At 43.3% G+C, this 25,849-nt stretch overlaps 2 protein-coding genes and 1 long non-coding RNA gene across 13 annotated transcripts in view; 1 reads left to right on the top strand and 2 right to left on the bottom strand.

The window, feature by feature from the left end:
* The window catches only part of IL1RAPL2 (interleukin 1 receptor accessory protein like 2), a 408,604-nt gene extending 408,050 nt beyond the window's left edge, over positions 1–554 (bottom strand). For 10 of the 11 annotated variants that reach the window (XM_021406506.1, XM_021406508.1, XM_021406511.1 and 7 more), the window contains exon 1: positions 430–554. The gene's annotated coding sequence lies outside the window, so the exon portion shown is untranslated. The remainder of the gene's footprint in view (positions 1–429) is intronic. The other variant, XM_021406518.1, reaches the window with a different exon arrangement.
* ESX1 (ESX homeobox 1) lies at positions 368–8,836 on the top strand. The gene is made up of 4 exons (XM_021406524.1): positions 368–756; positions 835–880; positions 6,170–6,456; positions 7,443–8,836. The coding sequence occupies exons 1-4, from the start codon at positions 383–385 to the stop codon at positions 7,657–7,659; spliced, it is 924 nt and encodes a 307-aa protein (XP_021262199.1). The 5' UTR covers positions 368–382; the 3' UTR covers positions 7,660–8,836.
* Positions 6,463–25,849, bottom strand: part of LOC110403374 — a 22,351-nt gene continuing 2,964 nt past the window's right edge. The window contains exons 2-3 of the long non-coding RNA XR_002441631.1: positions 23,491–23,603; positions 6,463–6,875 (exon numbers count right to left, since the gene is read on the bottom strand). This is a non-coding gene — a long non-coding RNA (uncharacterized LOC110403374). The remainder of the gene's footprint in view (positions 6,876–23,490; positions 23,604–25,849) is intronic.

Raw genomic sequence — 25,849 nt, 5'->3', positions numbered from 1 at the left:
GCGCGCTTTCCCAGCACCTGGCGGCACGCGGCACTTTCCAAACGCTGAACGCAGCGCGCTGAAGTTCAGCAGAAGCGACAGAGCCAAACTCCGGCATCCGCCGTCCTCCTGCGGAGCGGAGCCCGCACCCCTCCCGCTCCTCCAGCCCGCTCGGCCGCCGTCCCGCTCTCCCGCAGCCCGGGGGCACAGGCGCGGTGCCGCGCACCCCGCGGGGGCCCGAAGAATTGCCGCCCCGGCTCTCCGCCCGCCCGGGGCCCGGCGCGTCCCACCCCCGGCCTTGACGCCAGCGCGCTAATGAAATGCTAATGCCGGGGCGCGGAGCCGGGCGCTGCCCGCGCCCATAAAACCCAGCGCGGGGCCGGCCCGCCGCCCGCCCGCCGCCATGCAGAGCGCGGCCCCCGCCGCCCCGCCGGCGCTGCACCTCCTCACCTCCTACTTCATCGACGGCATCCTGGGCCGCGGCCCCGCGGCGGGGCGGCACGGTGCGGGGCGGCGGGGCGAGGGGGCCGTCCCGCCGCGCTCACCGCCCGCTTCTCTCCCCTCAGGCGAGGAGCGCGCGGCGCGGCCCGGCCCCGCGGAGGAACCGGCGGCGTCGGAGCGAGGGGGGCGGCCGCGGGGCGAGGCGGCGGGGAGCGGCGAGGCGCCGGCCGCGCTGAAGAGGAAGCAGCGGCGGTACCGCACCACCTTCAGCACCTTCCAGCTGGAGGAGCTGGAGCGAGCCTTCCGCAAGTCGCACTACCCCGACGTGTTCACCAGGTAGCGGCGCGGGCGGGCCGGGCGGAGGGCCGGGGGCCCCCGGGGCGGTGCGGCGGCTAACGGTGCGCTGCCCCGCAGGGAGGAGCTGGCCCTGCGCCTGGAGCTGACGGAGGCCCGCGTGCAGGTGGGTGACGGCCGCGGGGGCGGACGGGGCGCGGGGAGGGGGGAGCGCCGCGCTGTCCTGCCGGCTCCCGGAGGATGGAGAGCCGGGCGGGCCCCGCAGCCGGGGGGGCGGACGGCGGCCAGGGAGCGTCCCCCGCCGCGCTCCGCTTCGCGTTCACGTCCGTGGGTCTAAAGCGGGCACCGTCTCCCGAGCTCTGAGGTGACGGGAGCGGTGTAAAAGTGGGCTCTGTGGGGCGGCCGCTGTTACTTACCGAGGTATTGGGAGAAACTCGCACCGTTCTCTCGTTCCAGCTTAACTCGAAAAAAAAAAGTGTCCCACTGCTGAATTATGCGTTACAAGAACGGGGTTACTGTGGCATTCAGGTCGCAACCTGGGCATGGTGCAGCCGTGGTAGAAGCAGCACCCATAGAACTCGGCATACAGAGAGAGACCAACCATCGCAGCCCACCAACGCCCCAGCGCATTTCCCCAGTGCAAAGCACTCACGTGTGGTACTTCTTTAAGAAGTAGCTCATAGGGGTTTATCACTAGCGTAAGGTAGAAGCCCCTTTTTGTACAAAAACGAAGGGCTTCGGGGTTGGTTTTTCTTTTTGAACGCATTTCAAACACTGTGAAGTCCCACAAAGTATTTCCGTGCTCAAAACCAAAGCTGTACTGCTTTCGGCTTGTGTGGTGCGTCAGACACTGAGCGAGCTCCTCTTCCAGCACAGCCCTGTTCCTGAAGGACTGAGAACGGGGTGACAGCCCTGCTTCCTGCCGCCTAGCTGTGGTACTGCTGATGCCAGACCCTTGCTTATATATCTTGTCATTAAGTCACTGGATCTGCAGTAGTTCGTGCTACCTGACGTCTGTAGGGCTGTATTTCTCTTTTTTAACATGCACCATCTTCAGGAAAGGTCCTTAGAAGTATTAACAGTACTTGACAGATCACTCATCTGAAAATGGCTGGATGTACCGTTCGTATCTGTGATGTGGACTTGGAGGAAATGATGTGCTCTTCCCTTTCTTACCACCAATCACTAAAAGTTCCAGCCAGTGAAATACCCCAATATCTGGCAAGGATACATGGCACCCACAGGTGGAAAAGCTGTTAACTTACCCTGTCACTGTCACATTCTCCTCGTAGGGTGCTCACTCTGTAGTCCATTTGACTGGTGGAGGAATGGTGCAGTGGTAGATGGCAAAGAGGAACTCCTCTCCTAATGACTCATCTAAAAGACATGGAAATGTTTAGGTTTGATGGAGTCAGAACAGCACTGACGAGGAAGATAGCGCAGTTGATATTGGACAGAATGTCAGAGAGCTGTTCCATATGTACTCCCTGTCTGATTCAGATCCTAAGAAGTCTCCTGGGCACAAGCCCCCAGGCAGCACAGTTTGCTTAGAGTGAACTTCCAGGGCACAGTGCGTCTGCTTGTGTGGGCATTCCCACCCTGTGGTTGACAGGAGACAACTAAGCCTGGAGGTAAGAGGATGCACAGAGACGGCGATGTACCGTAAGTTACAAGCTACATGAAAAGCGATAAGGCTAATTTATTCCATTGTAACTCCAGGAAACTAATCTTATTAAGTGCAATCAGACCAATTCTTCACCTCACTGTTTTCAAATTGAGGTCTCCTTCTCCGGGGATACTCCCTTATTAGCTAGCTGAAATGGGTACAAGCCGCTGTGCGGTCCTTCACTCTTGCATCTTTGAGTCTTACATAAAATGAACAAATAAGGAAGAAAAATACCTGTTAATATATTCTAATTTCAGCATCACTTCAAAGAGATCAGCCCCCCAGCCCCCATTATTTGCTTCTACACAGGAAGGGAAGAGCTGGCAGCAAGAATCTTTGCATTCTTCCTTACCTTGGAAAAGGGGTGGTGTGAAAGTCTGCAAAACGTTTTTGTAATCTGAACGCCTGTGTTGGGAAGCTCCTCGGTACCACTTACATCTGTTCTCTCCATTCAGCTCATAATTGGTATTGCTACAATGGGAAGAAAATAAGAAGTTAAAGGCATTCCTTTAACTTTTCGTTTTCTTAACGTGCAGACCGAACCGTTACTTGGGTGTTTTAGTTCCGTAAATTAGATCGGTGTTAAAACATGAGCTTACAAATGTCACTGATCTCAGCATCTAAGCATCCTTGTCTTATTTTCTGATTAGGATCCTGTGTTCAGGTACAGCAGAAACACAATACGGTTAGTCACCTCTGTAGGTCTTTTTAATCATTACGAGGTATTACATCAATTAAATATGATACATTTTTAAAGAAAATTACAACAAGAAAGCCATCAAATTCTACATGCTTACCTTTCCTTTTTAAATCTCTTCTGTCAGGTATGTGCAACGCTAGTAATTACAGAAATGATCTGGATAATTTTGTGTACAATTTGGACACAAGTGTTGGTTCAAAACTCATCTTTCCTTGAGAACTGCTCGAATACTTAAGTCAGGCATTTTCTTTTCCCCAAACAATTTTTTCACTGCTATTGCACTCATACCTTAAAGATCTCAAGACCAGTACAGCAGTTCTCTTACATTTAGTTTGGCACTTCAGATATTTATGAAAACAGAGTAAAGGCAAGTTAAGCCTTCTAAGAGAAGCAAAAGATAACTGCATAACAAAAGCTTCAAGATGACTAATCGTAATGATAATGACTATAATATGCACACTGTGTATGAGGTGTGCCTGTGCCCCTTTCATCACTTGAGTTGATGAGTACGTACCAGCAAGGAGCTGAAAGCCAGCTTTTTTCCTGAAGGTAATTATTAGATATCTGTGCTGATACTTCCTTTCACTTAAATAAATACAAAATCTAAGAGATGACTAAATAAGTTTAGTTGTAAACTCCAAACCATCTGTATTAATAAGTTTGAGTCATCAAATGGATTTGCTTTAGGACAGAAGCAGCAGCAAAGCCCACCTTTCATCTTCTTTATGAAGAGATTGAAGAACAATGCTGAGATTTAGTAAGGAAAGGAATGCCTTTGCAGCACATTATTTCCTTTTTAGGAAAGGATTTATTTGCATATGTGCCACGTAGGAGAGTTCACTGCCTTTGTAATTAGATTATTCTAACAGAAAATACTAACACCTTAGAGTTTGTGATCTGTAAAATCTCAGCTAAGCTCCACTTACAGATATTTGGGAATACACTTACAAATATAAGATTACTGCTTAAAAGTAATGTAAAGTAATCTGTTAGCAGCAATGAAGCTCATTTTTCCTGCAGCCCTGGATGCGGTCTGGCACAGACCAGGCACCTAGCCCTCACTCTGGCAGGCAGAGCCTTCCGCTGCTCCTCTGGTTCAGATACTGCTCTGTAGCACTTCTAGCCATTGCAAGTCTGTGCTTTCTTGGAGATATGGACAAAGGGTGAATCTGAGCACTTAAAACTTTTAGGTACCAACTTCAAATGTTGGTGATCTGACTTTTCTTCTAAGGGCACCGCCTGCTGCCAACTGCCTGTACATTTACATACCTAACGCGAGTGATGCGAATCTTCTCCAGGAGGACAGCAATTCCCCAGCATGAAGGCAATACAATTCGTGCCATGAAAGGACTGTAGTAGTAGTTCTTCATCTGGCTCTCGAGAACCCCATAACAAGTGTAGTTATCACTGACATGCACAGGAACATCAGCATCAGGACAGCAAGGCCGTGGCATCCCACAGCACCCTGCTTTGTGGGGGCTTTCCTTCCAAGCACCTGAAGGTCAGTGAGTCACCACAAATGGTTATTTGCTATTTCTGATGATTGAAGCGGAGCTGGCAACCTCCAAAACCCAAGTTTTAGATGCTACGCAATAGAAACCTAGAACTCTTAAAATACTTTTTGACTGAATCATAATTGCAGATTCAGTAGTCAGCTATTAAAAAGCACGCATCCACAAAAATTCAGATTTTCATAACAGATTGTCAATGTAGAATGACTACGTCAGAGGCTAATACCAAAGGAATAACGATTTTAGCATCTGTTAATCTCTGCAGTTTATGATTTTTAGGGTTTTTTTTTTTTAGCAGCATCATTATCTTCTTACTCTGAAGATAACTACGTTGCATGGTAAATGACCTTCATCTTTAAAATCCACCTTTGTCTTACATCAGAAGTAAATTTCAGAAAGCCGTAATTCTGTATGGGTTAGAAGACAGTCTTTCCAAGAACTCTCGTTCCTTGTATTACCATTCCCTACTAAATACACTGTCCTGACTAGAACATTTAACACAGATCACTTCCACAAGCGGTTCACTGGATCACAACAATAATCACACACAAGTGTGCTGAATGAGATTATGGGCGAACGACTTCCTTCCAAGTCCAGATCCAGTTCAGAATCCAGCTTGAGTGGCCCTCGAAGCAGAGGGGACTCAAAGACCCAAGCAGCTGAGTACATTTGGATTGTAAGTGTGTAACCTCAGCAGCACACATTTACAATTTTTTATTTTTATTTTCTAAAAGCCCTCTCCCCACTGTTTTAGAGCTGATGCTCCTCACTCTGCTCTTTGCTACCATCCTGGGTCAGCACAGTGTAAAGCATAACAGTGTGAAGAATCAGTTTCCTGATCTATAGACTGGATTGACTCAATTCTTTAGAAGATGCTCACCGGGCTAAAGTAATGACTGATCAGGCTCAAAGAGGCTACATACTCAACAGCCTACTGCACAAAAACAGAGTTAAAACTCTGTTAGGAACAGCTTGATTCCCTGTTCTAATACAACTTGCTAGATTTTCTAGTTCAGTTTTGGCTTCCACTGCAGTTTGGTTAATCGCTGCCATAATTATCTGTTGTTTGCATTCACGGTAGATAACAAAAGCTTCTCCCTCTACTTCTAAATCTCCTGTATAAAAATGAAAGGTCTGGTCATCAGGATAAAAGCACACACCGCAAATCAGGCCTAGTTACTCTTACAGTTATGATTAAGGTGTTTTTTGAGGTATCACTGCAGAAATAGTCACCTTTGGAAAGCTTTGCTGAAATTTATTTTTCGGTAAATCTCTTAGGAAGAACGATCACTTTAATAACTGATGGCAAGTTCGCAGCTGATAGGTTTATATATGATCGAGACTTGAAACCATATGGAACTATTCAGTCAGAGCTAGAGAAATCAAGTTTACAATATTTATAACCAAATTATTTATTAATAAACCCACTAAGGTATTTACGAATGGATCTTTAATATTAAGACGTGTGTTTTAGTTTAACAGCAAATATTTTGCCATCTCTATCACTGCACGCAGTAGTAACAGGTAAGATAAATTGCAGAGTAAGTTCAGCTAATGCCTTTTTAATTTTTATTCAAGGTCTGGTTCCAAAATAGAAGGGCAAAGTGGAGGAAACGTGAAAAAAACGAAATTCTGGGGACTGTTCCAGGAATCTCCCTAACGCACCCGCTCGGACTGTTCTTGGATGTCCCACTGAGCCATTCTCCCATCCTCGATCACACATGGAGGTCGATGCCTTTCTCAGCACTGGCTGTGCCATCCATGTCTCCGGCCTTTACTTCTTCAACCTTAGGGCCATTTGGCCTCAGCAGCCTTACCTGGACTTCTCTCTTCAGAAATCCCATTTTAAATCCACACTTTGGAAGGTATAGAGACTTTTTTTTTCCTAAATCTCAAACCTGTTTAAAAATACTGTGTATTAGTTTGATACTCACACATGTTCTCAGATGAATGTGCTCTCAGAGAAATAAGTTCACTAAAATGGGGCTAGTGTTCCTGTGTGGGATCACTTGATTAGAGAAAAAACAAGATTTCGTTTTAAGTCATGCTAGTGAAAACTTAACTCATAATTGCTGTTTGAAGAACAGCTGTGAGACGTTGGTCTCGGTGAATTTTGGTCTTCATTTAGGCTCCTGTAATCTTGGAGACTTCATCTCCATCCTTACCTTGCACACTGACCCAGGTTACACACCATAAAGGTGTGACTGCAGACAGACAAGGCTTCCAGGAGATGAGTCAGCATACAAATTTCAGTCCTTTCTTCTCAGGATGTCAGAAGGCAGTCCTTAAGATATGAAAAAGCATGGTTGTTGCGTGTGTCAATATCTGTCTGTATACACATACCCACAAACATAAAAGGCAGTGCTCTCCTCCTGCTGAAGTTACAGCCTGTACCATGGTTCTACATCAACGGGCAGAGCTTTCTGCCACACAGACAAATACTGCATTTCCCATGAAATAACTTCTCTGAGCATAAACAGCTACGTACATTGGTCTTTCTGTGAGGTAATTCATTGTTTTCACAGAGCAGGCTGATCTCCAGCATCCGAGGTTTGTTCAGAAAGGATTTAAGATCAGGTCAGTATTCTAGGTCCATGTCCAGTGCGTGCCATGTCCGATCAGCTGTGTTATTTCAATTAGAAGTGTGTGTTTGTTTAAAAGCAAGACACTTTGCTGCAAAATAAAGCTCAAATATATTCTGCAAAACAAAACATACATTTGGAAGAAATTTGGAAATTTTGGCAAATTATTTCCTAGTACTATTTCTTTTTTTTTTTGCCTGCAATTCAATAAGTACTTGTTCTGCAAAGTACTTCTTAGTTTGGATAATATTGACTTCTTTCAAATACAGGTTTCTCAATGCTTTAAATCCTCTTGTGACAACAGCTTCAGTACTCATGAAAGCCCCCGGGCCCCCGTCAGACCCTGCTCTCACTGCCTTCGCTGATCCAGCAGCGGTTGAAAGGAAAACATCGAGCATTGCAGCGCTGAGGCTCAAAGCGAAGGAACATTCAGCACAAATCCCTCAATTAAACCTCATCTCAAACACTGACAAAGAACTTTGTTAGGAGCTCTCCCACAGGCTACAGCCACAGAAGGGAGTGCTTTCTCCCACAAGCAGCACCTGTTAGAGACGTTTAGAAAAGAAGGATCACGCACCCAGCTGCAGTCCCTCCACCTGTAAAGGACAAAATAGAATGGGCAAAAAGGAAACAACCTTGCTAAAATTGTTTTCCTTCATCACAACGTGAAATCATGCAGCAAGTTGACTTTTGTCATCATTTCCACCTACAGTGAATTTCTGACAGTACAGAAAAAAACGAGGAACTGTCTCATCTTTATAACTCAGGCTGACGTGAAACTGAAGCTGTGAAATCCCCAAAGTCACTGGGTGCTGGTTCGAGGGTTCAGAATTCTTTGCAGGGATAACTTCAGTCTTAGAAGTGATTCTTAACTCATCTCTCAGGAGGAATTCTTACATACAGTACGTCAGAACCGGTACATTGTATGTTCTTAACTCTGAAACCCTGCTTCACGTTGAAGTGCAGATGCCAGTGAAATCTTGCATGTTAGGCTTAGCAGGAAGCAGCTGTTGAGTATTTTCAATATGGACTTTTGATTCAGAACCAGGTTTGTATAAAGCATATCTTGTTTCCAACTAAAAAAAAAAAATGTTTATGTTCATTGGCAATGGTTTAATAATTAAAAGAACCCTTTGTATATGAAAGCTGTGTCCTGTGAAAATAGGCTGTTAATGTGCAGTAAATGGTGTGTAGTTCTCTATGTGCATTTCTACATATCAGTAAGTAGCTAATAGTTGTAAATATGAGGTTACTGTATTCTTCTAGCATGACTAGTGGCACATATTACCAGACCAGTAAGTCAGCAGGTTACTAGTGCATTCCCATGTCTCATGCCTTGAGTAGACTGAGAATTTAAATGAAAACTAAATGTGAAATGTTAAATTCTTCCTTGAGCTGATTCTAGCATAGGTATAAACAGAGGCCCTACTGACCAGATGTCTACAGCTCAGCAAAATCCTGAACTCGTTTTCTGGCCTCAGCCAAGTCACGTCAGAGTTTTCTGCTGAACTTGCCCATCTGTGAAATGGGACCGAGAACAACGATCCTGTCTCTTGGTCTGGTGCGTGTAAAGCAAGGATAAGCATCATCCTCATTTTGCAGCTTGCTTGCCTACCTCACAGGGCTGTTGTGAGGACTGATTAAACCATCATGACAGTGCAAATGGTAGTTATGTAAGTGCTAATTGTTGCTTAGCAATCACATCAGAAAGGCCAACAGCTGAGGACACCTGCAGGTTACCTTGCCTACATCTGCAGCAGCAGTCCTAGCAAGCTCTGTTTCTGCGGGTCGGTGGAAGAACATGGAACACTTCCATTGACACTTTCTGGTTCCTAAAAACCATTCACAAGCACTAAATTCAGAGGAAATATTTTGTACGCTTCGGAACTTCTTTCTCACAGCAACTCTGGGGCTACTCTTGAGCTATCAAAGATGCTTCCCAGGCTGCAGTTTGAGTGCAGAGCTCCAGGTATCTGACTGCTGCTGCTTTAGGCTTCTCTGAGCTTGTCCTTCTCAGTCACAAACCCAAACACAGTTTGCTGCATCAGGCAGATCCATTTTTCCTTTCCTCTGAACTACTAATTGCTTTGATTGCCCTTGAGCTGTAACGAACCACAAGTATTTCTGGATTCATAGCTCTCATTGTTACCACAGGTGGGAGGTGGTGGTGGTATTTTTCTGTTAGGAAAAGCAAGCTTTCTACCCAAAGTACAGCTCTGCTGCTTGGCCTGCGGAGCAGGACTAGGCTTGGAAAGAGACATCACCAGAACCTCTCACAAAAAGTTTGTGTGTTCTCTTTCACAACAGCTATTCACTTCCGCCAAACCACTCCCATTGCCCAGGCTGCCAACTGGCAGCACAACACAGTACCCACTCAAGCAACGGGTTTGTTCCACGTTAACCTTTTGGGTAGGTTAATGGTTTGAAAACTCATTACGCAGTTCACATTCAGTTTTGTACATCTTTTTTCCTTGCCAGCGTCACTCTTGCAACATGAGGCGGTTCTACAGGACAGCAGGCTGTGCCATTATTTCATTTAAAGAAGCAGGAACTGCCTTGCACTCACCGTGAGCCATTCAGGAAAGAGCTCTGCAATAAAAATAAAACCTAGCTATTTTTGCCAAATTACATTTCTAGACAAATTCACCAGAGGCGGCACATGAAAAACAACTGCTAAAGGCTGTCCTTTGTAATCATCAAAATCTTCACTGTTAACTACAGGACCAATAACATTTCACCTAAAAAATATTCAAATTCCCAAGCTAAAATTCCCTTAATGTCAGCAATTAAGTTCCGAGGTAACTTACCTATCAAAGTTTTTCTAATAGCTACAGGCACAAATGATTGAAGAGACAGCAGTTTGCGTGCTCCCTTGCACTACAGCTCATAGCAGACGCAGACCTACCATTATGCAGCACACACAGCCACTTCACAAATGCCGCAGACCCCACTCTGCAAATGATGGGGTTGGACAGCAGAGCTGGTTCCCAAGCCCTTGCCAGGCTGATTTGGTGTTGCTCTTTACAGATCCTCCCTACAGGAAGGCACCCTTCCTTAAGGCACCTTCCTCGTACTGCAGCGCTGCATTCTTGAGCCATTTGGGTGCAGATGTTGTCTGCAGGCATTAGCAGAGAACACAACTTGCCAGTGCTTCACCTGGGTTTGGTTTGAAACGCAGAGATGTTTTCAACCCAATTTCACATTTTCTGCTATGAGTCCTTCCAAGAAATTTCCATTCTTCCATGAGAACTGAAAATCCAGCTGCGAGAGCTAAAGGTTTATGGAAACAAATATGCAGGACAACACTTGAAATCACTGTAAGAATCAAAGTGCACCTGTAACCAAAACTCAGCAAGCTTTCTGTGTTAACTACTGCTAATTTTAAAAAACTGTCACACCAAGAGGAAGGATTCCTTGTTTAGAAATGCTCCCCCATTTTGAAGGTAAATAAAAAGGTACAGCTGAAGTTTATTGTGAATATAGCACTAAAATGATACTTAAGAAACGCTGGGGAGAACGTAACTGGAACACCTTTGGTCTTGCTTCATAGCTACACATGGGTCAACACTCTTACCACAGATCAAACAGGAGCATTTACTTTCCTGCCTTTTCCCAGTGTAACCAGGCCTGCAATTTTACAGAGAGCTTCTCACACACCACTATTTCCATACACTTCATTTTGCCTTATGGGATAACACATTCACTGCAATTTAGGCAAAGCCTGCACTGATCTGGATTGAGACCACAGGATTTTTGTATGGGTTGCAGCCTAATTCTTCTCTGTGTGACATCAACACAGCCCCTTGGCACAGGCTTCGACCGAAGCAGGCCTGGAGCCCTGCTTTTATTATTATTATTGGGTTTGTCTGATTTTCCTGAAAGCAAAAATCTGGGGGAGGATTTTCAAAGCAGCACAGAAGATCTGAGCATGCCACCACCCCCCTTTTCCCTTTCTACAGGCTTTAGCCCACTGTGAGAAAAACTCAGTTGCTGAATTAAACCTCTTGACATTACCCTCCATGTTAGAATTTGTAGAGATGTTTTGTGTGAAGATTCTGCAGGATACTGATATCTCTTCAAGAAGCACTCACAAAAATTTCTATCGCAGTTTGCATGTTTGGCTCAACTGTGAGCTTTGTTTAGTTTTTTTTTTTCTCTGCCCCGACTTCAGTTCTAATAGCATCGGGTGTTGGGTAAATTTCTGTATTTCCAGTGGCATAATATCATCAGAACCTTGCCTACAAAGAAAGAGCAATTTTGTTGGGGGAAAGAAAAAGAGAATAATAGGCCAGGTGTTTGAAGAAAAGACAAAAGAAACAGGCACAGTAGGGTGTTCTGACTCACAAATCTGTATTGAGAAAGAAGTATTCATGAAGAAAATTAATTTAAGAAGTATGTAGTTCGGGTTTTGAGCCCATAGTTCCTTTCAAAAACAGATTAGCGATTAAAAACTTTTTTAGTCTAGCAATCTCTTAAACAATTAGCACAGTAATTGGAAAGGGACTACAAATTCAAATCTAGATAGACATAAAAGAGTTTCCCCATAGAGCTTTGCCTTGGTTTTGTGGGTAACTGGCATGCACCTGCCATTACCATCAGTAGGGCTGAAATACTGAAAAAGTACTTTGAATAGGGATAGAAATGCCCCAAACAGTAATACCATACAAATTACTTAATTCATGTAAAGTAGTGGTAATTGTATTGATTATGAATGTGTGAACGATTCCTTTATTTCAAGTTATGAGAGACATCATATAACATAAACCAGCAGCTTGTAATGGGGTCCTCACTGCAAATTTGCCAACCATTGGGGGTGTGATGTTACTTTTCTCCTTATTCTGAAGGCTAAATCTGGATGTGCTGCCACTTGGGAAGAGAGATCTTCTAACTTCAAACAGGTAAATAAGAATTGCTCCTTACAGGCTTTCTGTCTATAAAAACTCTTCTCCAATCTGGTAAGAATCCTGCTCAACTTGCTTACCCTGCAAAAGTTGCCTGAAGTAAAAGGAAAAGGAAGATAAGGGAACAAGATCCCCAACCTTAAGATGTTTTTCCCAAGTCTGAAATCTTTTTCTTTTCTTTTCCTATTATTGAAGATTTTAACAACTTGTTCATTTTCAACCCTTTAGTTACATGCCATGGATCACAACCAGGTGAAGCTTAGGCTGCCAGAAGAATAAAAAATAAATAGTAAAAAAAAAAGATTGTGCAACATAATCATACTTACCAGAAAATTTCTGAGCTGGAGCTTCCCATGAAGCTGTATGAACAAAATACATGTAAGAATAGGAAGTACACCATGATGTGCATGCCACTTGTACTTCACTTACACAATGGCCCAAACCGCACAAGATGCTGCTAAGGACAAGGTGTTTCTGTGTACTTTATGTTCAAGCATCTCTACATATGGATTACAGAGAAACCCAGCTAGCAGGCTGTGTTACAGCCCATCCATATCTACATGGAACCACCCACAAACACACAGCCTTACATGAATGCACCCATGGCCTTAATTAAAGTCTCCTCACACACACACAGAGTATGAAAGTGAAATTAAACCCGAGCCACTGTCAGCATGAAGGACAGATCTGAGCTCCTCGTCTCACACTGCAAATTTCTACCAAAGCAGAGATGTGCAAGTGCCCAAGCCATTTCTACTGCAGGAAAACTGTAGCCATTCTCAGGGGTGGGCAGGAGGCCAAGGAAACACGTGTTGCAGAGCTGACACCAAAGGTCCAGTAAGGCTACTGCCCTCATTTTCACCTACTGATGATCTTTCTTCAACAGAGATCTCCAACTCAGATCAAATCCTGCTGGTAAAAGGCCCAGGAATATAAAAGCTTTCTAAATGTGCCGTGAAATTGTGTCATTTCTTGGAACTTTAAGATTCCCTCCAACCCAATCCCATGACTGCATCGGGCCTGTCCCAGCCAGCTGCCAGGCACCCACCAGATGCTCGGTCTCTCTCCTCATCCTCGAGGGAGCAGAGAGAGAAAAGAGAGAAAAGTTGGGCATGTGGGCCATGGGCAGCCCAGGACAGCACCGCTTGGCTGCTCCTTCCTCCACGCTGCTGCACCCTGAGGCCTCCACAGACCGCAGCCACCACAGAGCACTCCAGCGAGGGCCACTCTCCACAACCGCCATTCCTTGGGGGCACATCCACTGCTGCACTGCAGGGCCTGCAGGGCCCAAGGGAGCCCTGGGCCAGGAGCACCTCCTCCCTGACCCCAGTGCTGCATGGCTGCTCCTCACACTTTTTTTTTAACCTCACTCACTGCAGGGCGTTTTGCTTCATCTCCAACTCACCTTCCCAGAGGCACCCCCAGCACCACTGCTGGGCGCAGCCGAGCCCTGTGTTTGGCCCTTCCCCTCCACCACATGGCCACGCGGCCCCAAATCCCTAATGTATTTATTAACAATTGCAGGGACAGACATCAGAGGACCAAAGACATTTAAGTCAAGCAGCATGCCAAGGCACAACTCTGGGAAGGGATGATACCCTGCATTAATTTAGTTTGTTGGCTGCAGCAATGTTTCTTATATTCCAGCTGGAGAGGAACTGCTCCACGAAGGCAGGTGGGAAGTCACTGAAAGATTGGAACGAGCTGCAAAGTCACATTGATGGAGTAGCAAAACTTTTACATTGAAATATATATATACACACACTGGAATGGAAGATTGTGGTTTTTTATTATTATTTTAGAAAAGCTACCTTATCAGTAATGATCTGCAGAAAAACTAGGACAAAATACTTGATGTAGCTGTCCAGATAAAAACTTAAGTCTTTGGTGTGAGCTGCATAGTGACATTATTGTGAACTAAAGCAGAAGCAAACAAGACAGCTTGAATTACAGTTTCATCTGGTTCAGAAGGGTTGCTAGTAAAATGTATTTAGGTGATCTGCTAAAGAAAAGAATACATTGCATTTTGTAAGTACCCAGTCACAGCTAGAGATTTTGACAAAAGTTGACTTTCACACACAATTAAACAAAATAATTTCAGTTTTCTAGTTTCATACAAGCTGATCCACAGACCGCCCTATCTCCAGGGTTATTTTGTACTGATAAAAAATCATGGGATTAATGTTTGTGAAAGAAGACAAGAAAGGACAGCATTATTATAGCCTTATTTTCTATATATCCCAAAGAGAATACAGGAAAATAAGTGAAGCAAGCAGCCATGTTAATGTATGAGAAGAGCCCAGAGACGGCCTCTCATCAGTAAGTTATCAGAAACAGCTAAGTCTTACTTCAGCTGGTGTGTTCTCAAACTGATCTACTGGAGAAGTTGCTGACTGAAGCAATAAAACTTTTTCTAGTGTTTCAGCAGCGGCACTGTAAGTTGTTGCCTTCTGAGTAAAGACAGAGAAGGAGCAGGGGGCTGCCCACAGAGGACAGAGGAAGAGATGGAAGACATTCACACCGTGCTCCCAGCTGCACAGCAAGGCTTCTGCTTGGGGAGTGCATGGAGTGCACTGCTCTGAGCCCAGTTCTCCAAACAAGCAATCCTCCTAAGCAGAGCGGAAGGGAGTGCTAAGGACAGCCAAGGCACAGCACCAATGATGAGAAAACAGCAGCTCCAGGCATTACTAAAGCGTACAGGAAAGCCTTGATTTTAAAAACAAGAACTCAACCTGCACCTCAGTATCTCATCCCAAGCCCAAGTGATGGCAGAAGAGAACCTCTCTGGCCGTTTCCAGCACAAATATTGGTGGAAATGGAGGGACACTTCACTATTAGTGAGGACTTGAAAACATCCTTTAGTTCACTGCTATGTCCCTGATCTGCAGGCTCCTGTGAATGTATAAGTTAATTCTGAAGATTTCAGTTGTGAATCCTACCAGTGTGTAAACTGAAAAAGGTTGGAAACCCACAATGCTCATCTGAAGCAAGTACCTTCCTACTGAGCAAAGAGGAAAGCAGCACACATTTGTCCAGTAATTTACTTAATGCAAGTCAAGATACGCTTCTCACATGCGACAGGCAAAGGAAATGGGGTGATACGTCAGGAAACAATACAAACATTCATCTTCCTATGTCAACAGAGGTTTTCAATTTTTAACATCTGTGAAGTGTCTAAAAAGCATTCTCCTTCTGTGATTAAAATTAAGCCTTGTTATTAGTAAGGTTTGTGTTGTTTTCTGTTATCTGACCCTCTGGATCGCAAAGGCATATTGATGCGATTATTTACAGCCTCAACGCTGAAGCGTTCAGCAGTTTTGCTTACGGAAGAACACTTGGATCCAAGAGAAAGAAAAGAAGTTATTCCCACCCTGCCTTTGACAAGGCACTGTCCATTCACTGGTACATCTCCCTGGCATCCCCAGTAACACAGTGCTTTTCAGAGAAGTTCTATACACCAGTAATGATCTAGGTAGAAAGACAAAAAACCCAACGAACAAGAGCAAGCTCCACACATGCCCGTCATCAGCACCTCGCTGCATATCACTTTAATTAGAGCTAAAACAGCCCAAGCTGTCAGTGAGAAACAAGAGAGAACCATTCTGAGATAAGCCTTTCTGAGCACGTGGGCTTACACGTAGCAGGGCTCAGAGATGTAAACAATCACCACCATACTTGTATTAACCAAAAAGGTGGTGATTTTTTTTCCTCTTAAATGGACATCTGCAGAATTTAGAAGTGACTGTTCCCTGTAAGTGTTTCCCCTGGAACTGCCTTTGTGCCACGACACAGAATATTACCCTTCCCTTCCAGAGCTTGTCAGTTTTTAATATAAAGACACTATTGATCAGTTACATTACGCCTTGCAAAATGTATTTTCAAAAGGTATTTTCATAAACGGAACTGAAATCATGGCCACACAACAATAAGAAAACAACCACCTACAAACATTACAGTCTTAGATCCTTCCTACGTTGCCCAGAAGGGAGGAGAAAGGGGATCATAAACAACAGAACATGGCTTCTCCTCTCCCTTACAGCTTAAAAAGTGCTACAGACAGACTTTGCAGTTTGGCAGACACGCATCAAAAGAGACTGAATATATTCAGTTCTCCGCAACTATTTTAATATGGAAAGGTCTCATACACATTGCAATAGATTCACAGCAGGTCCTTCAGAAATACTGTACCTTTAGTACCTCTGAGTAAACAAGGGACTTGAGAAGGAGAAAAATGAATACAACAAGCAATCCAAACAAATTTTAAAATAATTTCACGAATGGTTTCCCTTTCAGTAGGATAAAAAACTCTGGCTACTCTCTAAAACACTCTCAACTGATAGCTTACTTATTAGACAAAAATTAGTGTCCATTCAGCCATGAAAGAGACAAGCCATTATATACTATAAGAGAGATCAAACTGACATCAGCTACTGTACGTCTTCACACTTACTACATAATCAAAGTAAACTTTGCTATATGTGTCTGATCTAATGTACCTGTCAGTTATCACTGTCTCTGCTCAGATGAGTCCGTGTGTCACCTATATACATGGGACAAAACAAATAAATAAATTGCAATGTTATCTCTTCAAGCTGCTCACACAGCCAGGGGAGAGTGCTTAGTATTCAGTAATGGAGTTAGGAGTAATTTACTGAGAGATAATTTCTTTTGGACCTAAAATCTCCTGCCTCCTGTAGTGCAGACAAATAGAACTATCTAACAGGAAATGGGGCATGATAATACCGCTCTTTAAATAGAGCTAACAAAATGGAAATACAATAGGCATTACAAAATACACAGCTAACGGTTATCCAAACCTTTGATGTTTTTATAGCTATTTATTGCAAGAAAGCGTATTAGCTGCTCCAGCCCATTTTAATATAAGAAAGTTTAACACGCTTTTTTAAAACTCCTTTAAAAGAGCTAAAACTGAAGTAGTAGTCTAGAGTACCTGGGGAAAGTTAGGACAAGGAGGGAAAGCCACCTTGCTGGTGAAACAAAGATTTGGCAATTGGCTCCAGCAGCAGTGTACGTGGAGCTGCAAAAGCACCAATCGCTTAATCACCCAGAACTAACCTCCCTGCACCTGAACAGAGATGCAGCGGGGTGCAGCGCCTGGGACGCTCACCTGGCCTTGAAAAACTGATTCGAATCGTGACTCATCCCCTGCAGCTCCCACACCCCGAGTCAGACGTGCCATCCTTTTGCAGCACTCCAGTGCCAGCAGCACCCGAGCCTGAGCGCTGATGGAGCACCCAGCACTTCAGGAGGCAGCACCCGCGATGCCCTCCTGCCTGCCAGAATCCATCTGTCCTGTCTAAACGAGGATGGGCTGCAAAATCAAGACTGAAGGGGCCCTTCTCACTGCAGTACTGTTTCTGTATCAACCCTGCTACTCTGGGAGAAGTTGTAGATTTCAGAGAGCAGCAAGCTCTGTCATGGAATCGCACACCCAATCCCTAAAGAGATCCGGCTCAGCACACTCCTCTCACTTGCCTCCCTGACTTCTTTGCAGGGTGCACAGTCCATCCACTACTGCATAGCCAGAAAATGACATTTTATTTCATAATATAGGCATTATTAATACAGTAGACATTCTTACTGAAATAGGAAGTCAATTTTCCCTCACCTTCTATTTAAGCCATATTTTCGGCACCAGTTCCTGAAATCCAAAAGGAGCTAAGCAAGTCCGGAGGGCTGGGAACCGCAGCCCAGCCCCTTGCTCAGAGTGATGGAGGGGTTTCCTTCTGTAAGAGCTCGTCCCATTGTGCAGCACACCTTTGTCTCTTGCCTGCAGCCCTGGAGATAACAACCACGGTCTTATTAAACAATTACATTTGTCTGCTTTTATACTGATTTTATTTTTTGTTGTTTCCAGTCCTGTAACACACTTTTTTATTTTGCTTCACAGTATTCCCCCAACTGACTGCATCAAAATCAGCTTGGTTCTGCCCTCCTTTTAGTCTTTTCTGTCCCGGGTCCAGTGATACCTCTAACCCAAAAACATGAAATTATCCAGAAACAAAACTGTTGCTGTAATAGAACTACCCAAACCTGGCTTCACTCCATGTCTTAAGGACAAGTTCAATCACCAGACCCCCAGAATGCTGCTTTAAATCCAAATCTCTGTGGTGCTCATGCTGAACTTCTTTCCAGAGCATCTCTTTTGGTTGGTGTCACTTCCTTCTCAGGGAACTTTTTCAGTATAACAAAACATTTATCAGAGCCAAATTCTCTGTGAGGTAGGAGGGGAGGTTCTCCCCAGTGGAAGATATTTTTAGTATTTCACTTTCCAAGTAGCTCTGTGAAGACAGGGAAGAAATACATAACTGAAACACAAGGAGTCATTGACCCAAAAGTGATTAGCATTAGCGTAAAGCTTTCAGACCCTTTTTCATCTTATTGATTCTAAGCAGAATAAATCCGTAAATGATAATAGGGCTCAATTTAAATTACCTACAGCAAGTGCTGCTTTTCAGCTCTCATCAGACAATCAGCTCCATTCTGTATGTACAAAGCAAATTAATGTGTATAAAACAGTCGTAATTCAGGCCACTTTTCAACAAAAGACCCTTTTACAGAGCACACAACTGCCTTTTATTGACACGCTTTTAATTGAACCGATAGTGTTATGGCCATATTCCACCTAATTATAGCAGAAAATACATACATCTTTCAAAATACTGACCATTTCTTCCACCCTCTGTAAAGTTCCCAGAGCCTTTACCAGGTTCTCAGTTAAGCCTGGACTTGCTTAGAAACAGCAGAAAGGCATAAGAAGACACTTCTGAGTACAGCACAACCAAGCGATGCCTCAAGGACAATTGCAGTAGCACAAGACCTGTTCCTACTCCCTGAAGCCAGAGTCTGCAAACACGGCTCTCGGAAGCAAGTCAGAGACACCGCAGCATGCAGCATTAACAGAGAAGCCTCCAGCCTGGAAGAGGGTTTTCTTCAAGCAGCTCATTTCTGTTTCAAGAGGAATCCTCAGTCTTAATTTCTTTGCTTGTGCTGCTGAGATTACCAGGGAACAGGTAAGTCCCAGGAGGCCAGGACAGTGCTTCTTTAAAGGGTAAACTCCTGGGACAAAAGAAGCAGCGATGGCATGAAACAAAGAATTAGAAGGTGAGCCCCAGCAAATATTTCTGGGTCATTTCAAGACGTTGCCCAATGGAATTCTCTCTCTGAGGGCAGCAATGCCAGGAGTTAAGGTGGGCAGATACACCTGTCTGTGCCATTTCAACATGGAAGGTTTAGCAGAGCTAGCAGGGGATCAGAGGAGATGGAGCAGGACAGAGCGCAGACATTTCATTTCCATTTTGACATCGCCAAGTCCAGACCTCACTGCTGGCAGGAAAGATCCTGTTGACAACTTCCACAGCCTTCGCAAAAAGGCCTCAAACCAAGACAACAGCACATGCTCTTTGAGAACACACACACCATACCATACATACACACCTACCTACCAGACATACACCAGCAGATGGCAAACACCACCACATCTGAAATCATCCACGTTGTTAGTATTGATTTCAGCATGGGGAGAACTCCACCTCCAGAACGTACACTGACAATTAGTCATCTAATTACCAGGCTCTTCTGACTAGTTTGTACACCATTGTGCATGGTGTCCCTACCTAGGCTTTTGCTTGAAGCATGCTCCCCATTAACCAGCCACCCCAAGTGCAGGTTAAGGGCGAGCGATTTGAACGCAGCCACTCACACACGCACAGCAGCGCGCAGCCTGGAACACCACACAGAAAGGCAACTTCTTTAACAGTGGACAAACATGCCTCCTGATCAACATGCACAAAAGAGATCTGGAGTGTAAACGGTTTGGCCGTGCCTCCTGCTGCATGAACGCGCTCTCCTGGCATTCAGATCAGCAGCCGAAGCGTGCTCCTGCTCGGTGCAGCGGCTCTGCGCGCGATGACCTTCCCTTCCTCTTTCAGCACTTTTCCTTTCTCAAGAAATCCGTCAGGCTCTGCAATTAAAGCCTGGAGTCCGAACAAATGGAAGTTTAACCTCTATGGGGAAATATTTAAGCAGCATACTAAGACGTATTTACTGAAGATTTCACTAATTTAAATAAATCAAGTTAAAATTACAGACTAGACTGGCTACTGTCAGCTTCCTGAAAACCTCTCATTCAAAAAAAAAGCAAATAAAAATGGCGAGGTCATTTGTCCTTAGCTTTGTGACTGGGAGCAGAGCTGACATGCACACTGTGGTGAAAGACATTTGGATTTAACTACTTGAAGAAATTCACATTACCACAGTGTCCTTTTAAATTGCTGTACTTATGTCCGCCACATGAGTTGCTATTAGCAACTGTAAAAAAAAAAAAGCTCCTTACATTACTGTCTTGAACACAGCAATGGTTTATTGTATTAAATACTTTGGAGTTGCTTTCACTCAATATTTGAAATAAAATTAAAACGTTACCCCAGAAAAACTCCTACTGCTTTCAATGTTTATATCCTATATATCCTGTAAGTGACCTTCCAAGCTATCGGAGCTGACAAGTAATCTCTAAGTCTTATACCAAAAAGTAAAACAAATCTCTGCAAAAACGTTGACTTGCTGCTTACATTTCATCTTCCGGCACACTGCCAAGATCCTTACATTGAAGCAATTGCAATTTCCCTGAAGCACGCGAGGGCTCCTGTTTGCCCTCCAAAATGGTATTCCTTCACATATCGCTCTTCCAAATTTGTATCAAGATCTGAAGTCGTACCATTTCGATGCTATATATTTTAAGACGAAGACAACACTTCATCGAGGACAGATCAAACACTCAGATATGTTGGCATAAACACTTAAGTAATGCTTCTCTAAGAATAAGAGAGCCCACCTGATGTTTACAACAGAACTTCTAAAGCGTCTGCTTTACTAAATAGAAAATGATAGCAATATCATTGAGATTTGGTGGGCAGAGCCTTCCACTCAGTTAAACAACATATTACTGAAACCCCAAAGTCCTTGCTCCTGAAGCAGTTACACATCATTAACAGAGCGGCAACATGGCGCAAATAAAAGAACTTGGTAACACAACTGCAGCCCCCCATTTACCATATTCTTCAGGCAGCACGCTCAAACGAACAACTTGAAGAAAAGGTGTAATCTGGTAGTGCTGTGGTGTTAAGAGAAAAAGGAACAGATACAAAATGTCAAGGCAGGAAGAAGGATGGAGGGCCCTGCTTCCCATTCTGCTCAATATCTGGCAGGATCTCAGTTAGCTCACAGCACCTTCAGTTCCCCCCTCTATGAACAAGGGCAAAACCATCTCTTGGTCTGGCAGGGACAGGAGTGGGATCAGCCAGCTTCAGTACACAAGCAGCGTTAGGGCTCCATGCACTGAGCATATTTAAATACACCCACCCAGCCTCATTTGACTAACACAAGTTAAACAAAAGCATCAGCCAGTGGAGTTCTTTCACTAATCTCATTACAAAATACTTGCATTTGCTGTCAATTTATGACTAAAAATTGATCTTCTCAAGGCTTCCCTTTATGAAGTTCCAAATCCTTTGCCCCGCACCAGCACAAAGACAGAACCCCTTGCACAAGCTCCAGTGCCAATAACATTCTTCTCAGTACGTCAGTCAGCAGGACACGGCTCTTCAGTAAACAACCATGGGAAAGAACAAGGGAAGGGATGAGAAAAAGTCAGTCTGAATGACTGAAAGATTGTTGACGTGGGGCGTTCAGGTCTAAGTTTAAAGCATGAAATCCTACTGAGTGGTGTTAAATAAGCACCAAAATTCCTCTCTCATCATCAACCAGTCTTACCCATGCCACCTTCAAAAATTCAAAATTAGATCCCTCTCAACTCTTACTTATTTTTCTGACAGCACTACAGAGCAGCTGTCTAGATCCCTCCTGTTCCAGTTAATTCTCTCGTCTCAGCAGAAGAGGCCCTGGATTTCCGTGCTTTTCTGCTTGCAAGAACTGCTGTTCTCTTCTAGAACAGAAGACCCAGATTCACCAAAGTCATTATGTTCATCTTTCTAATTCATTCCAGGTCTCTGGACACAGCTTGTTCACAATGAAGAGAGAGAAATTTAGCTTCTTCTCCATGGAGCATTCTGTTGCCTCAGGTTTCCAAACCCAAATTAAGTAGTTAACAATTTATGTACACATGGAACTCTAGTATCTTTGTGCCATGTTAGCCAGCAGGTCACAAGTGGCTCTAAAGAGGCTTTAGTCAAACAAATGAATGTTAGGCTGAATGATTCAGCTTGCTTCATCTAAACAAATCCAGCACGTTCATATTGATCACCACTGAACTGCACAGAAAGTGGGCAGTCTGGGCTGTAAAGTTACAGAAAAAAAGGCCTCCCACGGGAGCTGCAAACAAGACTGTTTTAAATTCAAGATTTATCACACTGACACAGTTTTCTTCTGATGTATTCCAAAGGATGCAAGCTTTCTATGTAGGTATTGTTTTTATTAAAACTTCAGTGATACCATTGCAAAACTGCAGGAATATGTTTCTTCCTTTAAAGATAAGTTTCAGCCTCTGGAGTCCCAAGAAACCCTAAAAGCACACCTCTAGATCTATAACCAGAGGTCAGCTACATTTATGTATGCATGCAAGCATCAGCAATTTTAAAGTAAAGTAATTTCCTGATGTAGAGATCTAAGTCTGATTTTCCTTAAAGTAAGCAATACAGATGTGTATTTTTCATCCTCTCTGAACATCCTGGGTGTACATGTTGCTCATTAACCAAAGTTTCCCAAGATTTTTCTTTCCTTCTCAGATCCATCTTTCCTCCTCATACGATTCTATGATCTGATATTCAACACGAATCCTTTTATCACCTTACCAATATACAAAAATGAACAAAACGATCATTTTGGTTAAAACAGCACCTAGCTAGGTCAGCATTTGTAACTTCTCTTTTTCCAGTCCTCAGTCACAGAGATGGCTTGCTGTGCATACTCCAGGTTCTGTTTTGTTGGGAAGTTTCTCTAAAGCCCTCAACAAAATCACAAATCCGTGTTGCAAGTAGCTAAGTTCTTTTCAGTACTGCCCCATGCTACGTATTATGATGTTCAGCTTTAGTATTTTCTGTGTGTCAGAAAACATGAATTACGCTGTGCCTTCTGCTGCTCTCCTATGTGGCACAAATGTAACTTACCTGTGGACTATAGAGAGAGCCATTTCCCCCGTATTTGAATATTTTTAATAATGCTACCTAATCAGGGCATACTTAGCCAAGCAAAATCTTTCTGGGCGTCTGTCATGAAACACAACATCCAATTATTCTAAGATAAATCATCCAGCTCTTGCAAGTTTAGTCTCACTGGGAAATTTGTATAGTGTTTTCTGTTCTTAAGAACGCCATCCTTCTCCAGGCACCTTCATAGTACTGCATTGAAGAAAAAAGAAATGCTCACAAGAGCGACTCACCTTCAGTCTTCACTTTGGCAATGAGCAGAAGACCTGGTTAAGATTTTGGTGCTGCACTGCTGACTGCTGGGGAGAGACATCTGAAGAAAGAGACTTTACTCCGAGCACAACAGCTGAAACATAGAAGAGGAAAAGCAAAAGACAAGCACATTGCCAACAGGTAAGGCATGGAAGCATGGCATCACTCATGAGAGACATCTCCTTTCCAGACTGAGTGCTCTATTTGCTGAACTGGGAAAGGAGATCCTTGCCATTATGACACTGTTGAATAAGGAGGGCTATAAAAAAATTTCTTGATGTGTTAATTCCTGGTTTCGAGCAATGCAAGTCTTAGCAAAGAACAATATAGTTCTTCTCAGACTTCTTTACTCTGATGCAAGTGAACGCGAAGGGTTTACCACATTTCTTAACAGAGCCATTAATAAAAGTCTGCCTAAAGACGATGACCATTGCTTTCCATAAGCACTTTATCAGTGCATTTTTGGAAAAATCATTCTGAAGGCATCCAGCTAGGAATGTAATAATAACATGGCAAACTAAAGCATTCTAGTAACGGGCAACAGTTGGGTTTACTTCGCAAAATGTAGAGTTGACAGTATTGTTAACTTACAGAGACAGCCCTAAAAAAAGCAACACAGAAGCAACTAGAATAAATATTATTTTTAGGGTTAGATTAATTTACTCTTGCAGATACACAACCATTACTGTAAATGTTTTGGCTTGATCAAGTAGAATAATTAGTTTTCAAAGAAGGGAACGTTTATCCAAAAAAAATTATTCTTTTGTTTGGTCTAACCTCTGTTTCAGATAAATTGACATCATAAGTCCTCTAGCAACAGTACTGCTCTGCTGTATTCCCAATCCCACATTGACAACCCGGCAATTCTCCGAATGCAGAGAAGATAAATGGAGTTAATGCCACTAAACAAACATGACATTTTTGTTGTACCGTGATCATAGATGAGTCACTAAGTAAAATGATTAATCACAAATCAATGTTACCAGGCTCATTTAGAGATGATTCTCCCTTCACAAAGCAGGTAGAAGCTCTAAATTTATAGGCTAATGAGTTTATTCTAGCTGTAGCAGTCTTGTTATTGGTCTTAAGCATCAGAGTCCGCAGGAAATTTGTGCGCAATTAAGCTAAAGTGATGACCTCCTTATACACAGTTTGGCACTTTTTTATCAGACAGTGTATTGTGCAAATATATAAATGAATTGAAGCATTACATAGAAATTACAGCTAATGCAATACTAAGAAAAACAGACATATTCCAGAATTTTAATACATATGCCAATAAGGTATCTAGGCCATAAATTACACTCATTTTATCTGTCTGCAAATGGGTTTATCTGTCCACAAATGGGTTTGTACTGAGATTTCAGACTGCTTCGTTTTCGGTTGGCTAACATTTGTAACTTCTACAAACAGTTTTATGAGCTAAATTGTTTCAGGAGGAAGTACATGGATTTGTTGAGTGACATGTATATAAATCATACGTATACTGCGAATACTTTCTATTTGGCAAATAAATTCACCTTATTAACTATTTAACAGGAAAAAAATGTTCTTTCAAGCTTCATAAAGATTTGTCAGCACCATGGCACCTTTTTCTTCACTTTGAATTTAATGAAATTAAATACTTGCACACACTTGTATATGTATGTATCTGCCTCCTAGATCTGCCAATATAAATCGTTTCCGGAGTGATCATTTCCAATCTAAATTGGACAATTTTCCAAGGCAAAAGATCTTACCAATCCCACACCCAATAGGCCCTGGGACCCTGTACTGCCAGACAGGGACTATTTCAAGCAGAGCTGGCTCAATATCAGATACAATTTAAAGAATGTTAAATGAATATGAGACAACTTGATCAATTAATGATTCCTTTCTGAGAGCAGAGTTGATTGTTGAAGTTGAATACAGGAAACCCCACGTCTGAAAAGCCATCTAAACTACATCCAACAGAGTTGTGCACTCATGAAAGTTAGCCAGCTGTTAAAAGGAACTTGATTCAGCTCTTCCTTGGCTCCTAGTATAAAAAAAACGACAAGAAAGTGAAACAAAACCCCACGACTAATCAATTTCTACACTGAATAAAGGAAGCAGAGAGTAAATCAACTGCCTTTTAACTACCTAAGAATGGCAACAAATACCAAGAAATGAGAATTACCTAAACAAGTAGGAAGGTCTATGATTAACTGAAAACATCTTTTCAGTTACTCCAGTGCAGTCTTTATGACTGCCATGCTGTACTTGATGTTTGTTATTTTATATAGACAGGAACTAGATAACAAGAAAAACAAAACAGTTACGTAGATTTTTAGGGAGCACATGTGTCATTGTTGGAGGTCT

Source organism: Numida meleagris, chromosome 8, assembly GCF_002078875.1.
Source record: "Numida meleagris isolate 19003 breed g44 Domestic line chromosome 8, NumMel1.0, whole genome shotgun sequence".
NCBI classification, from domain to species: domain Eukaryota; kingdom Metazoa; phylum Chordata; class Aves; order Galliformes; family Numididae; genus Numida; species Numida meleagris.
The sequence above is the reverse complement of the archived record's forward strand: the minus strand, read 5'-3'. Positions and strand labels throughout refer to the sequence as shown.